Source organism: Choloepus didactylus, chromosome 8 (assembly GCF_015220235.1).
Source record: "Choloepus didactylus isolate mChoDid1 chromosome 8, mChoDid1.pri, whole genome shotgun sequence".
NCBI lineage: Eukaryota > Metazoa > Chordata > Mammalia > Pilosa > Megalonychidae > Choloepus > Choloepus didactylus.
Window position 1 is genome coordinate 36,969,264 of NC_051314.1, and position 16,956 is coordinate 36,986,219.

The window sequence follows — 16,956 nt, forward strand, 5'->3', positions numbered from 1 at the left end:
TGCTTGAAGTAGATTTCCTTATTTATTTTGTAACAAAGTTTTTTAGTAAAAATTCAATGTTGAATTCAATAATGTGGCTTCAGGGAGATAAACTATTTTATAGGGTCTAATTTACTGTTTCCATAGGAACAACTATCTCTTAACTCTCTGGAAATTGAATCATTCGTTACTTTAGAGAGTATTTATTGAGTGCCTGCTAAGTACCAGGAACTATTTCAAGGTGTTGGAAATATAGCAGTGAATAAGACAGAGCTCTCAGGAAGCTTATATAAGCTCTCAGGAAGCTTATATTCCTTTGCAGAAGTCTAACAGTATGTAAGTAAATTAAATCGTTATAGAAAGTTAGGTAATGATAAGTGCTATTAAGAAAAATAAAGCAGTATATGGGCAGTTGTGGAGCTGAGAATTACATGGGACGATACTAGATAAAATGGTCAGGGAGAGTTACGTTAAGAAGGATATGTTTGAGAAAAATAAAGTGAAGTGAGCAAGAATCAGGGTGAAGAATTGGGAGGCAGCATTCCCAGGAAGAGGGTATAGCAAGTGCTAAAGCTCCAAGGCACAGATGAACTTGGCCTATTAAATAGTGAGGAAAGTCAATGTGGTTAGATTGGAGATCCTTCCTTGTTTGAATTTAACTCATACTGATATTTGACGAAGCAATCAATTTGTTTTATTTCATTTGAAATTTGTCTTTCTGAAGTCTTTATTTTTCCCAAATATCAACAAAATACATGATCATTATAAAAGATTAAAATGATTCAAAATGTGCAATAAGTGAAATTCTCCTGTAATTTCACTCCTTCTCCACCCTCACCTTTTCCTGTAACATTTCCCATGTCTTACTTTTTTCCACTTTTGAGTAAATTAAAATTTTTAAATCCTTGCATTTTTAAAAATTTTTGTTTTTCAAAATATCTGTATTTAGCCTACAAAAGATAAATTATATAGCTAATGACCCATTTTTAGGTGTAACAAAGTTATTTATAAGAACATATTAAAAACAAACAGCTACAAAATATAAGATAGTTTTAGAGTATATATGCTTTACATTTTCTTACTTAGTTTCTTCTGCCTGTTGGAGTTTATCAGCATGGTAGACATTAGATAGCTGTTACACTTGGCTTACTGTAGTTTTATAAACTTTGATACAGAATCATAGTATTACAATGAAATATACACATAATTTGAATTTTAATATATACTCTTATTTATTTGTGTCTATTGTGTGCCAGACACTGTGCTAAATCTTTTAATAAGACACTTACAAGTAAGGATCTAAATATGATAATACATGCTTTTGTGATAAGCCAGCATTTGTTCTATATGACTAAAGCATAGTAATTTAAAACAGTTGAGTTGTTCCTGATTTTTCTATTAACATCCATAATGTTAAATTCAGGGGGATGAAGGTACATTTTCAAAGTGTAAATTCAATTTTGCAGTTCGATGCTTACTTAAGACACATAAAGTAGGATGCTAACTCTTCATTTCTTGTATTATTGAATATGTAAAGTTAAATATCATGGGTAAAATTTTAAAATTAGTTTGCAGCCAAAAAAATGGTGTGGGGTGGCAGTGGGGAGGAGGACGGTTGGATAGATAACCAAGTTGAAACTTCTAAGGATTATTTCGCTTTAACAACACTAACAACAAAAATCTATGTAATACTAAAACCTTTACATGCTACCACTTCCTTTTTTCGTTTTTAGTTTGTGCTCATTATTGTTATTTTTTTAGGCCACTGTAAACCAGCTAAGGAGTGAACTTGCCAAAGGCCCCCAGGAAGTTGCTGTGTATGTGCAGGAATTACAGAAACTTAAAAGTTCAGTTAATGAATTAACACAAAAAAATCAGGTGAGAGTTTTAAATCCATCTATATTAATGAATTGGTTTTATGTATCTTAAATTTTAATCTTGTGTGTTTTATTCATGTATTGGCATAGTAGCAGTTATCTTATTCTATATTTTTAAAATGTTAATATTTTACCCTTTGCTTCTTTTTAAATGAGCAAGAGATAATATTTTGTTTTTTTGGGCAGTTGGGGGCAGGGATGGGGAGATACCGGTATTAGTACCTTTGCCCATCTCTTTACTTTTTGGTGGTGGGGAACAATGAGTTATTAAACCTTTTTATTCAATCATTTGGTGGCTTTGCTTTCCTAGTTTGAACCTAATATTTTGGTGAAATATAATGGGAAGAATCAAGAAAGAAAAGAACATGGTAAAAGTGAAAAAAGAGATAAATATAAGTGGTTGTAAATATTAACTTGTACCTTGGTAGATGACTGTGCTACTGCTGGTAAATCTTGTTTTGATTTCTATTTTTTGACATAGTAAGGGACCAGAGAGAAAGAATCTTGCCTCAGTATCTTACAGATAATTTTTAGTATGTCTGATCTTGTAATAGTCAGATGCTTTTTCTAATTTGGACATACAAAATGTATTTGAGCTTGAATGTTTTTAGGTATAAATATTCTTTATAAAACTAACTATAACTGTTCAGTTTTTTGAAGGTAATATTTGTATAATTATTGTACAACTCCTAGGTGATTTTAAACTATACAAGGTGCCTTTTAAATAAAGTTGTATTAATAAACTATAATTTATAATGGGATAAAGCAAAATCTTGCTGTTCAATGAATTGGTGAAAATAATGTTTAATAGTATAATGGGATATGGCGAGTATATTATCATAGATATATTGACATATGACTCCTATGTAGTCAGAGAAATTGTAATTATGATTTTTGTATGTTTGTTGAAATCAGGAAGCCCAAACATTGGCAAGCTGAAAGCCTGCAGTCCAAATTCAGCTCTCCACCTGTTTTTTGTAGGTGAAGTTCTCTTGGAACACAGACATGCCCATTTGTATTGTCTAAGGATGCTTTTGTGCAACAATGTTAGAGTTGAATAGGTGCAACAGAGACCATAGCGCCTGCAGGCCTACCATGTTTCCTGTCTGATCCTTTAAGAAAACATTGGACGATCCCTGAGTTAGACTAAAAAAAATTTTTTTTCCTAATATATTGTCGTAAGTGAAACAATTGAAAATGAAGTAAAAATCCTATCGTCCCTCAAAAGATTATATATTTCTATTTTTCTCTAAATTGGCATTTGGTAACTCAAGCAACAAGTGTTCATAGTATTTTGTTAATAATTATCTCTTAATTTAAATCTGTGTATTTATTGTACTGTAATGTTTCTCAGAATGGCTTCATCTCCATACTTCCTTTACTTTGTTTTACTTAGTAGCCTCCCTGCCAATCTCTGTTTGTTCATTTCACTCACTAAGAATTTACTGAACCCCTTCTATGTGCTAGACATTTTCCTGGAAGTTGGGGTATTTCAGTGAAAAAGAAAAAAACAGAAAAATCTATGCTATCATGATTTTTACATTCTAACAGCAAGACAAATAATACATGTAATGAATAAAGTAAATTAGAAGATGAGTGCTATGGAAGAAATATATATAAAGCAAGGTAAAGGTCCTTGAGGGCAAATTGTAATTTTAAATAGTGTATTCATGGTAGGCCTAACTGGGAAGGTAACACTTGAGCAAAGACTTGACTTGCATTCCAAGCAGGAAGAGCAGCCAATACAAAGGTTCTAAGCTATGAACAGCAAGGAGGCCACTCTGCCTGGAGCAGAGTGAGCCATGGACAAGAAGTAGGGATGAGATCAGAGAGATAACATTAGGCCATATTATGTAGGTCCTTATAAGCCTTTGTAAGGATTTTGATTTTTGCTGAGTGAAGTGGAAAGCCATTGAAAGGTTTTGAACACAGGAATGACATAACTTACGTTTTAAAAAAAAGATTAATTGGCTGTTCTGTTCTGTTGGGAATAGATCCACAGAGTGAGGATCTTAATTGTTTTTCATGTAGAGGGGCAAGGACAAGAACCGAGAGACCAGTTAATAACAGCAGTCCAGGCAAAAGATAATGGCTCAGACCGTGGTTTTCCTGGAGGTTCTGAAAAGTAGCCTATTTTTGGATATATTTGAAGATAGAACCAACAGAATTTTCTCAAGGCTACTATGTTGGATTTGAGTAAAAGAGAGGAGTCAAACAAGGCTCTAAGGTTTTTGGCCTGAGCAACTGGAAGAATGGTTTTGCCTAAAATAGGAAGACTCTGGATAGAGCTAGTTTATGGTGGGAAGGAAGGTCATGATCTCAGTTTTGGACAGGTTAATTTGAGTTGCTGATTAAAAATCAAAGTGGAAATATCAAGTCAGCAATTGGAAGTTTAGGGAGACATCTGGACTGGAGAGAGAAATTAGGAAGTTGTTGAAGACCTTTTTTTTAAACAAAATTTTATTGAGAAATAGTCACATACCATAGTCATCCAAAGTGTACAGTCAATTGTTCACAGTACACAGTACCATCATATAGTTGTGCATTCATCATGACAATCAATTTGTGAACACTTTCATTACTCCAAAAAAAAAAAAAAAATTGAAGTATGAAAGAACACACAAAACATCCTCTTCCCCCACCCCCACCCCCTATTTTTCATTTAATTTTTCTCCCCATTTTTCTTCTCATCTTTCCATACACTGGATAAAGGGAGTGTGAGCCACAGGGTTTTCACAATCACATGGTCTCACTGTGTAAGCTACATAGTTATCCAGTCGTCTTCAAGAATCAAGGCTACTGGGTTGCAGTTCAACAGTTTCAGGTATTTCCTTCCAGCTATTCCAATACACTAAACACTACAAAGCAATATCTGTATAATGCATAAGAATAACCTCCAGAATGACCTCTTGACCCCATTTGAAATCTCTCAGCCACTGAAACTTTCTTTTGTTTCATTTCTCTTCCCCGTTTTGGTCAAGAAGGCTTTTTCGATCCCATGATGCCAGGACCCAGACTCATCCCCTAGAATCATGCTCCACATTGCCAGGGAGGTTTATACCTCTGGGAGTCATGTCCCACATAGTGGGGAGGGCAGTGAGTTTCCTTACAGAGTTGGCTTAGAGAGAGAGGTCACATCTGAGCAACAAAAGAGGTTCTCTGGGGGTGACTCTGAGGCACCATTATAAGTAGGATTAGCCTCTCCTTTGCGGTATCAAGCTTCATAAGGGCAAGCCCCAAGATCAAGGGCTTGGCCTTCTTAATTGGTAGTATCAATGCTTGTGAGAATGTCATTAATTCCCCAGGTGGGGAAGTTTAATATTTCCACATTTTTCCCTAGTCCCTCAAGGGGACTTTGCAAACACATTTTTTTTCTCTGCCCAAATTACTCTGGGATGTATCAGGGCTTCACACTAACCTGTACAAACCAATCAGATCTCACTCCCTATTCAGAGTTCCAGTTAACTATGGTGTTTGAATAAAGTGACCAAATAAGTTAAATTATATTGTGTGCTACAGAAAATATAGATTTTGCACCGAATAAACATCTCTTCCGTTGGTCTGACATAGAACTTGAAGTTTGAAAATGCAGTCAATATCATCCTTTATTCTTTAGTCTCATTTACCTTAGTTCTAACCAGGTCCATTTCGTTCATATCTCTAATTGAAGTCTGATTATTTTTTCAGCTTCTTTAACATTTGCTATATGGGGTAATGCTGACACTCATAGCTGCCAAACTCTGGTTCTGAGTCTCAGTGTCACACAGACACCCGAAGCTCCAGGGACCAACCAGGTTATACACAAAACCCTGATTTTTAAAGACATGAACTTATTTCTTTTTCTTCCATTTTGTTCTCTCCAACATAGACAAGTAAAACCCAGTCCTTTTGAAAATTTCTATAGTTATCTTTCCCTTTTCTTAGATATTTCCAAGTTTCTTCAAACTGTAATACTTCCCAGTTGCTTCAAACAAAACATTTCTAGTGCTAAATCAAAATATTAAGGAAATGCTATGAATCTGTTTCTGTCATTACTTCCTTTCTTTTTCCCAATACTTTATAAGGTGGGCAACTTCCAAGATGGCTGCCAGTGATCCTGGCCTCCTGTTACTCACACCCTTGTGTAGTCCCCTCCCATGTTATACCCAGATTGATTGTGGGACCAATAAAATATTGCAAAATTGATGAGACATCACTTCTGATAATGGGTTATGAAAGACATTGTGGCTTCTATTTTGCTTGCTCTCTTGCTCTTGAATCCGTCGCTCTGGAGGGAGGCATGTCCTGAGCAGCCCTATAGAGAGGTCATGTGAGTAAGCTTGGAAGCAGATCCTGCAATCATAGTCAAGTCTTCAGAGACTGCAACACTGACCAACAGCTTATGACCATCCTGTGAGAAACCCTGAGCTAGAACCACTCAGCTAAGCCATTTCTTTATTCCGGACTTTTAGAAACTGTGCAAGATCATTAATGTTTTTAACCTGCCAAGTTTTGGGGTAATTTATTGCTTGTGCTCTTGGCCAGTATTTCTCAGACTTTTTGATCTCAGGACTGCTTTACATTCTAAAAATTATTAAGGATCACAAAGAGCCTTTTTTTTTTTTTTGAGTAATATTTATACTAGATTCTTACCATACTAGAAATTAAAACAGAAATTTTAAAAACATTTAATTCATTTAAGATATCCAATTAAAAAAAAGTCCAATTAAATATTAACATGAAAAACACTGACTACATTTTCCAAAACAAAAATATTCTGTGAGAAGAGTGGCATTGTTTCACATTTCTGCAAATCTCTTTAATAGCTGGCTTAATACAAGACAGATGAATTCTCATATCTGCCTTTGCATTCATTGAGTTGTGAGATAGTTGAAGTATATGGAGAAGATTCGGCCTCATAGAGAAAAATAGTTGGAAAAGAGGAATATTTTATGATAGCTTTTTCAGATAATTGTGAATATTTTCATTTGCTACTACAGTGAATCTTGATAAATAATAGTTTATCAAAAGTATTTACAAGGTAAAATTTAATACTTTATCAATGAGCTTTTTTACTTTGTAACATTAAAATTCATTGTTCTATTTTGTCTTTGTTTTTTTTAATAGAGTTGTGGATTTACAGAAAAATTATGCATAAAATACAGGGTTCCCACATATCATCCTGTTTTTAACATTTTGCATTAGTGTAGTACATTACAATTGATGAAAGCACATTTTTATAATTGTACTGTTAATTATAATCCAAGGTTTAGCATAGGTTTTGCTGTTTGTTTTGTACAGTGCCATGGAGTTTTTTAAAAAAATTTTTTAGTAACATGTATACAACCTAAAATTTCTCCTTTTAACCACACTTAAATATATAATTCAGTACTATCTTGCCTTTTGAGTAGATATTTTACTGTGCATAATTTTATAATATCATATTATAATATCACTGAATTATCTAGGTCTTCCAAATATTTATATATTTCATTGTGCATGAATTGTTTAAAACAATCACATTCGTTAGTATCACTACCAACCCCATCAGAAAAGGCTTTAATTGTCCAGAAGCTATCAAGCTCATGGTAATAGAGACACGTTTTCTAAAATTCTAATTTTCATTTGAAATCTTCAGTTTTATCAGGGGCAACAAATACTGTCAGTTCCATTCCTTAAAGTGGTGAGTTCTCTCTGTACCCAAGTCTGAATGATCATAGTTTATCAGTAATTTTTTTCCATTAAAAACTTTGTTCCATGGGGAAAAAAAATGGCTAGTTCAGCTTATAACTCAAAACAATCAGATAAAATGCTTTTCCTTTTGAGAACTAATGTACTTTGGTATGCAGCAGAAGTGCTCCATGGATACTTCCTATTTTTTCACACAGAATCTTAAAAAAACATTCACTCAGGAGTCAAGATTCAAAAAAATAATTGTCACCACTTCATTAAGGACCTTTTTAAGTCAAACCATCTTTTTTTTTTTTTTTTTTAAGCTTTGAGTATGTGGTAGTGAAGAATACAGTAAGTAATAATTCTGCTGCGTGCCACTGCCTTAATTCTTAAGGTGCTGCAGTTTTACTCACCATTGCTTTTGTCTCAGTGCAAATGTCAACTCAGTGAAAAAATCAAATAAGTTCTTAGGGTTATTTTGAAAATAGCTTTGATATTGTGTGTCACCTGAAAGGTTTTCAGGGTTCTACAGGGCTCCATGGATCACACTATGAGAACCACTGTTCTTCGTTATTGTCCAGTAAATTGATATTGTATCTGTGTGTAAGACAAAGCAAAAGAGAAAGCAGAACTCGGGCATGTATGGCTGGTCTCTGCACTTCCTTTTCAGACTCTCTCAAGTTTTAAAGCTGGCTAAGTTTTATATTCCAAACCTATCATCCTGATGGACCTTCTCATCCCTTCATGAATCCTGAATGAAGTATACTTAGTTCACTATGTTTGGAGTGTTTCTGAGTGTGGGTATGTATGAGTATTAGTTAGGGTTCTCTAGGGAAACAGAATCAGTGAGAGATATCTATGGATATAAGATTTATAAAAGTGACTCACACAACTGTGGGTATGCATGGGTCCAAATTCCGTAGGGCAGTCAGCAAACAGGCAACTCCAATGAAGATGTTTGTTGAACTCCTCAGGAAACGAACTGGCAACTTCCACGAACTCCTCAGGAAATGCTTCACTCGTCAGCTGAAGAAGAAGTGACGGTCCTCTATCTGTCTCACTTAAAAGTCTTCAACTGATTGATTAGATTAAATCCAGCCAATTGCATTCTCTCATTGTGGAAGACACGCCCTTCCTTGAGTCATCAGTCACACCTGCAACCAATTGACTGATGATTTAATAAACCAGCCTGTTGGTTTATTAAACAGCCACAAAAGTCCTTGCAGCAATGGTTAGGTCAGTGCTTGCTTGACCAGACAGCTGGGTACCACCACCTGGCCAAGTTGACACATGAACCTAACCATCACAGTCCACCTCTTGTCAACTTGGCGATTATACACATCACCTAAAACCATATTTTATCTCTAAGTAGAGAAGAATTACAGACATATATTTTGCCTAACAATACTCTGCTGTGCACTGTACAACTGGAAATGCACTAAATCTCTCCAGAATAGGGTGCAAGTCCTTGGGTGACATTAACTCTTAAAATTGATTTCCTTTAGCTTAAATATAGCAAAATGAACAATACAGCTTATGCCATATGATAAGGGGATAAGACAGAGAAGAAAGCAAAGATATTTGCTTTACAGACAAATACAAACATACTTATAACAAAACAAGGAGGAAATATTCATGCCATCATAGTCCTCGTTTTGGTAACTGGTCACATGGCTGTAGTTCATATTTATCACTACCTTCTTCCACTACCCATTCCATGTTCCCTTTACCCTCAGCAAGCACTTCAGCTGGCCATGGTTCTTTACCTGGTGGGGTGACCCAAACCTTCATTCCTGAAGTTTCTTGGCCACTGGTAGTCCTTCCTGGATTGGGTTGTTGGCAGTTTTCCATTGACTTTAATCACAGGTTATGGTAGTACTAAGAAACACCCTAGGGGATCTCCTGTATTCCAGGAAAACTCTTTACTTCCATTGTGTAGTTGCAGTGCTATTTCCCCTTGATAGTCAGGATCAATCACCCCAGCCAGTACAATAATCCCCTTCCTTGCCTGTTGACTCAGAGGCATAAAAAGCCCAAAGTGGCCAGGTGGCAGTCTTAACTTCAGTTCAATGGGGTTATTGTTGTGTTTCCTGGTGGAAGCACTCCTCCTTTTGGAACAAAGACTTGTAGACCAGCAGAGCTTAAGCTTGCAGGGACAGGAGCAAAAATTTACCTAGTGGATCACTAGGAGTGATAGTGAGTGGTGCCACTTCTGTTTCCACCCCTTGATTCCTGGACCCATAAATCCTGGCTATGGGAGAAACAGCACCGTAGAGTGGATGCTGATTCAGAGCATACACAGCCTTCTGGAGACCACTGCCCCAGCCCTGCAAGGTATTGCCACCGAGTTTGTGCCATAATGGAGTCTTCAATAGGCCATTCCACTGTTCTATCAACCCAGCTGCCTCTGGATGATGGGGAACATGGTAAGACCAGAGAATTGCATGAGCATGTGCCCTTTCCCTTACTTCATTCGCTGTGAAGTGGTTCCTTGGTCAGAAGCAATGCTGTATGGAATACCATGACAGTGGATAAGGCATTCTGTAAGTCCACAGATGGTAGTTTTGGCAGAAGCATGTCATGCAGGGAAGGCAAACCCATATTCAGAGTATGTGTCTATTCCAGTAAGAACAAATCGCTGCCCCTTCCATGATGGAAGTGATCCAATGTAATCAACCTGCCACCAGGTAGCAGGCCGATCACCTTGGGGAATGGTGCCATGTTGGGGACTGAGTGTGGGTCCCTGCTGTTGGCAGATTGGGCACTCAGCAGTAGCTGTGGCCAGGTCAGCCTTGGTGAGTGGAAGTCCATGTTGCTGAGCCCATGAATAACCTCCATCCTTATCACCATGACCACTTTGTTCATGAGCCCATTGGACAATGACAGGAACTTCTGGGGAAAGAGGCTGATTGGTATCCACCAAATGGGTCATTTTATCCACTTGTTTATTAAAAACTTCTTCTGCTGAAGTCATGCTCTGGTGAGCATTCACATGGGACTCAAATATCTTCATGTTTTTGCCCACTCAGAAAGGTCTATCCACATACCCCTTCCCCAGACTTCCTTGTCAGCAATCTTCCAATTATGTTCCTTCCAAGTCCCTGACCATCCAGCCAAACCATTAGCAATAGCCCATGAATCAGTATACAAATGCACCTCTGGCCAGTTCTCCTTCCAAGCAAAGTCAGCAATCAGGTGCAATGCTCAAAGTCCTGCCCATTGGGAGGATTTCCCCTCACCACTGTCCTTCAGGGACATCCCAGAAAGTGGCTGCAGTGCTGCAGCTGTCCACTTTCTGGTGGTGCCTGCATATCATGCAGAACCATCTGTAAACCAGGCCTGAGTTTTCTCTTCCTCAGTCAACTGACTGTAAGGAACTCCCCAAGATGCCATGGCTATGGGCAGGGAAAGAGAAGGTAAGGTGGAAGGAGTGGGGGCCATAGGCAATTGGGCCGCTTCCTCATGTAACTTACTTGTACCTTCAGGACCTGCTAGAAGTCTATCTTGTATATACCATTTCCATTTTATGATGGAGTGCTGCGGTGTACACCCAACTTTATGGCTTGGTGGGTCAGACAACACCCAGCTCATGATAGGTAACTCAAGTGTCAAGTCTCATGGTAACTTGGTGGCCCATGGTTAAGCGTTCTGTCTCTACTAAGGCCCAGTAGCAGGCCAATAGCTGCTTCTCAAATGGAGAGTAGTTATCTGCAGAGAATGGTAAAGCTTTACGCCAAAATCCTAAGGGCCTGCATTGTGATTCTCCTATAGGAGCCTGCCAAGAGCTCCAAACAGCATCTCTATTTGCCACCACCATTGGGTCAGCTGGATCACATGGTCCAAGTGGCAGAGCAGCTTGCACAGCAACCTGGACCTGTTGCAGAGCCTCATCTTGTTCTGGTCCCCACTCAAAACTAGAAGCTTTTCTGGTCACTCGGTAAATGGGCCCGAGTAGCACACCCAAATGAGAAGTATGTTGTCTCCAAAATCCAAAGAGGCCAACTAAGTGTTGTGCCTCTTTTTTGGTCATAGGAGGGTCCAGATGCAACAGCTTATCCTTCACCTTAGAAGGAATATCTCAACTGCATACCTAGAAATTTTACTGAGTTGGAAAGCCCCTATATTTTTGTTGGATTTATCTCCCATCCTCTGTCATGCAAATACCTTACCAACAAATCTAGATTAGTTGCTACTTCTTGCTCACTAGGTCCAATCAACATGATATCATCAATATAATGGACCAGTGTGATGTCTTGTGGGAGGGAGAAACAATCAAGATCCCTGCGGATAATATTATGACATAGGGCTGGAGAGTTGATACAACCCTGAGGTAGCACAGTGAATGTAAACTACTGGCCTTGCCAGCTGAATGCAAACTGTTTCTGGTGGTCCTTGCTGACAGCAACTGAGAAAAAAGCATTTGCCAGATCAATAGCTGCATACCAGGTACCAGGGAATGTGTTGATTTGCTAAAGCAATGGTACCACATCTGAAACAGCAGCTGCAATTGGAGTCACCACCTGGTTAAGCTTACTATAATGCACTGTCATCCTCCACAACCCATCTGTTTTCTGCACAGGCTAAATAGGAGAGTTGAATGGGGATGTACTGAGAATCACCACCCCTGCGTCCTTCAAGTCCTTAAGAGTGGCATTAATCTCTGCAATCCCTCCAGGAATCCAGTATTGCTTCTGGTTTACTATTTTGCTAGGCAGGGGCAGTTCTAGTGGCTTCTACTTGGCCTTTCCCACCATAATAGCCCTCACTCCAGGAGTCAGGGAACCAATGTGAGGATTCTGCCAGTTGCTGAGTATATCTGTTCCAATTATGCATTCCGTCACTGGGGAAATAACCACAGAATGGGTCTGGAGAACCACTAGACCCACTGTGAGATGGACCTGAGCTCCATTGATCACCAGAACTCCTTAAGCCCCAGCTTTGACTGGTGGACCAGAGTGATGTTTTGGGTCTCCTGGAATTAACGTCACTTCTGAACTAGTGTTTAGTAACCCACGAAATATCTGATCATTTCCTTTTCCCCAGTGCACAGTTACCCTGGTAAAAGACCGTAGGTCCCCCTGGGAAGGCTGGGAGGAAGGTTAACAGTATAAATTTTTGGCAGTGTAACAGGGTCCTTCCCCAAGGTTACCCGGCCTTCCCTTCATTCAAGGGGCTCTGGATCTGTAAACTGTCTCAAGTCTGGGAATTGATTAAGGGGCCATGACTCTCTCTGTTTGTAATTCAAGGGAGACTTGTGTTCACTTGACCTAGAATTCTTCTGCCTATATAGTTCCAACAAGAATTTAGTCGATTGCCCATCTCTTTTACTACTTGGTACTCCATGATCTACTAGCCAATACCATAAGTCTCTGTGAGTCATATTATTTTGATTGCTGGTTTGAGCCTGTTTTCCATTATGGTAGCCACGCCCACCTTGTCTGTGGTGATTAACTGCAGCCACTTGGCTTTTGCCGACTCAGGACCCAATTATCTCCATTGTGTTTAAGGATTCCAGCTCAGTGACAGCAGTTCCTACAGTAATATCTGACCTACAGAGAAGGGTGACTACAGAGCTCTTCAGGGATGGTGGAGCTAGTCTCACAAATTTATTCTTCACAGTCCTGGTAAAAGGTTTGTCCTCTGGACATTCCAGGGGTGTGTGAGCATGTCTTCCATGATAAATCCACTCTAACATTCCAATCTCTCTAAGTCTTTGAATCCCCTCCTCCACATTATACCAGGGCAGTTCTGGCATTTCAACCTCCTGCAGTGCGAGCCACCTTTTGATCCATGTTTCAGCCAACCACCCAAACTGTTAATGCTCTTTCTAACCCCTCAAGCTACAATATTGAATGCAGAATCTCTGCTTAGTGGGCCCATATCAGTAAATTCAGCCTGATCTAACCTTATATTCTTTCCACCATTATCCCACACACTTAATATCCATTCTCACACATATTCCCCTGATTTATGTCTGTATAATTTGGAAAGCTCATACAGTTCTTTTGGAGAATAGCATACTTCCTCATGGGTCACACTTTGTACCTCACCCTTCGGGGCCTGTTGGGACTTTAGTCTAGTTAAAGGTCTTGAAGCAAAGACTGGTGGTGGGGGTGGGTCATGAAAAGAGTTAGAACTGTCCCTCAAGCTATTTACCTCAGGACATTCTGTTGCATTTTCATCTCTTAAAACAGGATTAATCTCTCCAGACAGAGGAGTGAGGGCTGCTTCCTCAGGGAGGTGATTACAGGATTAGCAGGCACTGAAGGGTTAATCTCTTTAGGTGGAGGTTGGATGGCAAGCTCCTTAGTTAGGGCAGACTGGAGGTTGGGAAGCTGTTTCCTCAGGACAGCCCTCTATGGGTAAATCTAACAATGACTCAGCAGAATCCAGGGTTCCAGTGTCCTCACTGCCATTATTATCAATCCATATGTCCCCATCCCAAGTTTTGGAATCCTATTCTTTTCCAATCAGTGCCTTTACTTTAAAAGCAGACACCTTGAGAGGTTGAGATTTTTGTTTACGTTGTAAACCTGCTACTTGTACAATGTGACCCTGGGTCTGGTTTTCAGAAATCTCAAGTCTGTGGCCACAGGAAAAATGATTTTCTTTCAGGGCACACATAGAAACCTTTACATCTGTCATATGGCATTTAAGTTTTAAATTTAAAGCCTTTAGCTCGTTCCTTTCCCTTACAACTTTATCCAGTGTATCTAAGAGCAGCCAGCCAACATCATTATACCTCTTAATTATTCAAAACTTTGTGAAGGTGTCAAAAACACTGTGACCCAGAGCCTTGCTTCGTACAAGAGTATGATTAGGAGAATCAGACAGTGCTATTTTGCGTATCTCCTTTGCCAACTCATGCCATGGACTGTCAGTGCCCTCTTGATTATTGGAAATGGAGTCATTAGTGCCTTTTAATCTAATCAGAGTAGAAAACAATTTGTAAAAGTCCATTTTAATATTCTCTTTCTCAAGAACCACTCCCAGTACCAAGATGTATTAGTTAGGGTTCTCTAGGGAAACAGAATCAATGAGAGATATCTATGAATATAAAATTTATAAAAGTGACTCACACAACCGTGCGTATGCATGAGTCCAAATTCCGTAGCAGCAGCAAACCGGCAACTCCAATGAAGATGTTCGATGAACTCCTCAGGAAACAAACTGGCAACTTCGACGAACTCCTCAGGAAATGAACTGGGATCTTTGGCGAATGTGTTCGATGAACTCCTCAGGAAACAAGCTGGCAACTTCGACGAACTCCTCAGGAAGTGCTTTGCTGGTCAGCTGAAGAAGAAGTGAAGGTCCTCTGTCTGTCTTGCTTAAAAGTCTTCAACTGATTAACTGGATTAAATCCAGCCAACTGCATTCTCTCATTGTGGAAGACATGCCGTTCATTGAGTCATCAGTCACAGCTGCAGCCAATTGACTGATGATTTAATAAACCAGCCTGTTGGTTTATTAACCAGCCACAAGCCTCCTCATCCCCGCAGCAATGGTTAGGCCAGTGCTTGCTTGACCAGACAGCTGGGTCCCATCACCTGGCCAAGTTGACACATCAACCTAACCATCACAGTATGTATGTGACATAACAAAAGAGTGTATAAAAATATATGTGAAGTTTAAAGGAAAAATAAAATGAACAACATTAGCCCTTTGTCATTCATACCCCTTCTCATGTCTGAAGCAATCATTCTAAATTTTGTGCTGATTTTTCTGTTTTTTCTTTCTATTCATCCCTAAATAATGTATTGTTTTCCTGAGTCTTGAACTTTACGTAAATGGACTCTTCCTTATATTCTTTTGTGACTTGCTTTGCTCACTTAATATTGTTTTTGAAATTCATCCTTGTGTGTGTAGCTTACTAATTTCACTGCTGTATATTATTCCAGTGTGTGAAGTGTACACAAATTTTCCTTTATTATTCTACTGTTGATGAATAGTAGAGCTGTTTCCAGTTTTTCTTTTTCCTTGTCATTATGCATATGGCAGTTCTGAACATTTACATACAAGTCTCAGGCATTTGTGGAAGAATGTTTCTATAAATGTATGCCAAGTAGAATTATTGGGTTGTAAGTATGCACATGCTCTAATTTATTAGGTAACCCCAATTGTTTTCCAATAATTGTGCTAGTTTACCACAGTTCATTTCTCCATTAACTTTTGATGCTGAATAATTTTAAAAAATTTAGTCTTCTTCCATGGCCTATGCCGTTCCCTAGAAATCCTCTGCCCTCTCCTCCACACCCCTTTTTCTTCCTGTCTAACTATGCGTAGAAAACTTCTACTTACAATTTAGTTTGGTCTTCATCCTTCAATTTGATTTTAATTTCTTTGAAATCGGGGCCTGTCTTTTACTTCTTGGAAACTGAACAGGATGTGTAGAGTAGCAGTTTGCATGCAATGAGTATGTATAATCAGTGTAATTTATTATGCATTTTTGAAACATTAAACTAGTAACAAAGGACATGATTTGACATTGATAGACTGAAATGTATAGTTAATTAATGAAATGCTTTATTAAAGAAAGTACTGTGGCTAGTTTATGGAGTATACATAGAATCAAAATAGTTTAGTGTGGTAAGTTGGAACATTTTTGATTAGGGGATAATAGAATCTTCTAATCTTAGTAATGTCTTATGTAAGTAACACTCACAATTTTAATTTTTTTGAAGTGCCTCTCAGTTTAGTATATGAGTACCAGTCACAGCAAATAGAGTTGCATCTGCATTTTAAAAATTGTTCCCACTATCTGATCCCCTCACTATGTCCTTGGCAAACTATAATTGTTGATGATGATGACATTCAGGTGTTTTGAATTTTGAAATCTCTGTACATGCTTTTTTGAAGGCTATTACATAAAATGCTTTGGAAAGATTTTGTGGAATACAGGCAGCATTAAGGTGGATAAGTAACATTGTAAAATATAAAGGATGGAAAAGATAATTGCTTTTGCGCTTATGTCAAGGTTTTGAGTATTAAACCAGTGTTTCATAATTACTGGCCTTGAAAACTTAAAAACAAAATGAGGAAATTGAAGAAAGTTCCTTCTTAGTTTCTAATAAAAATCATCCTGACATTTAAAAAAATTCTGCAGCTCAATTTAATTAACTCATTCAATATAAATTCAGAACATAATCCTTTTGCTTATCTAAAACTGATAATATTGGCTATTGTAAGAGACTGAGTTACTTTTTGTGTCTCACCTCTCACCTCTTTTCTATCCCTCCTTGCTCTCTCCTTTCCATTAGTTCCAGTTTTAAGGTGTTCATAGGCCTGATTGGGAGCCAGATACAACTTGTAGTTATGTTGCTAGGTATGACTACTATATTGCATATTAGTGTATTGATATGAGCAGTGTACTACAGTGGTTAAAGGCATATTTAAATTCCAACTTTTCCACTTACTAGCTGTGACACTCCACCCCTCAAAGTCTGTTTCC

General features: G+C 38.3%; 1 protein-coding gene across 1 annotated transcript in view; it reads left to right on the forward strand.

The window, feature by feature from the left end:
* Nucleotides 1-16,956, forward strand: part of EEA1 (early endosome antigen 1) — a 160,792-nt gene that overhangs the window by 68,196 nt on the left and 75,640 nt on the right. Inside the window, exon 10 of the mRNA XM_037845172.1 lies at nt 1,741-1,857. Within this exon, the coding sequence (XP_037701100.1) occupies nt 1,741-1,857 (117 nt within the window). The remainder of the gene's footprint in view (nt 1-1,740; nt 1,858-16,956) is intronic.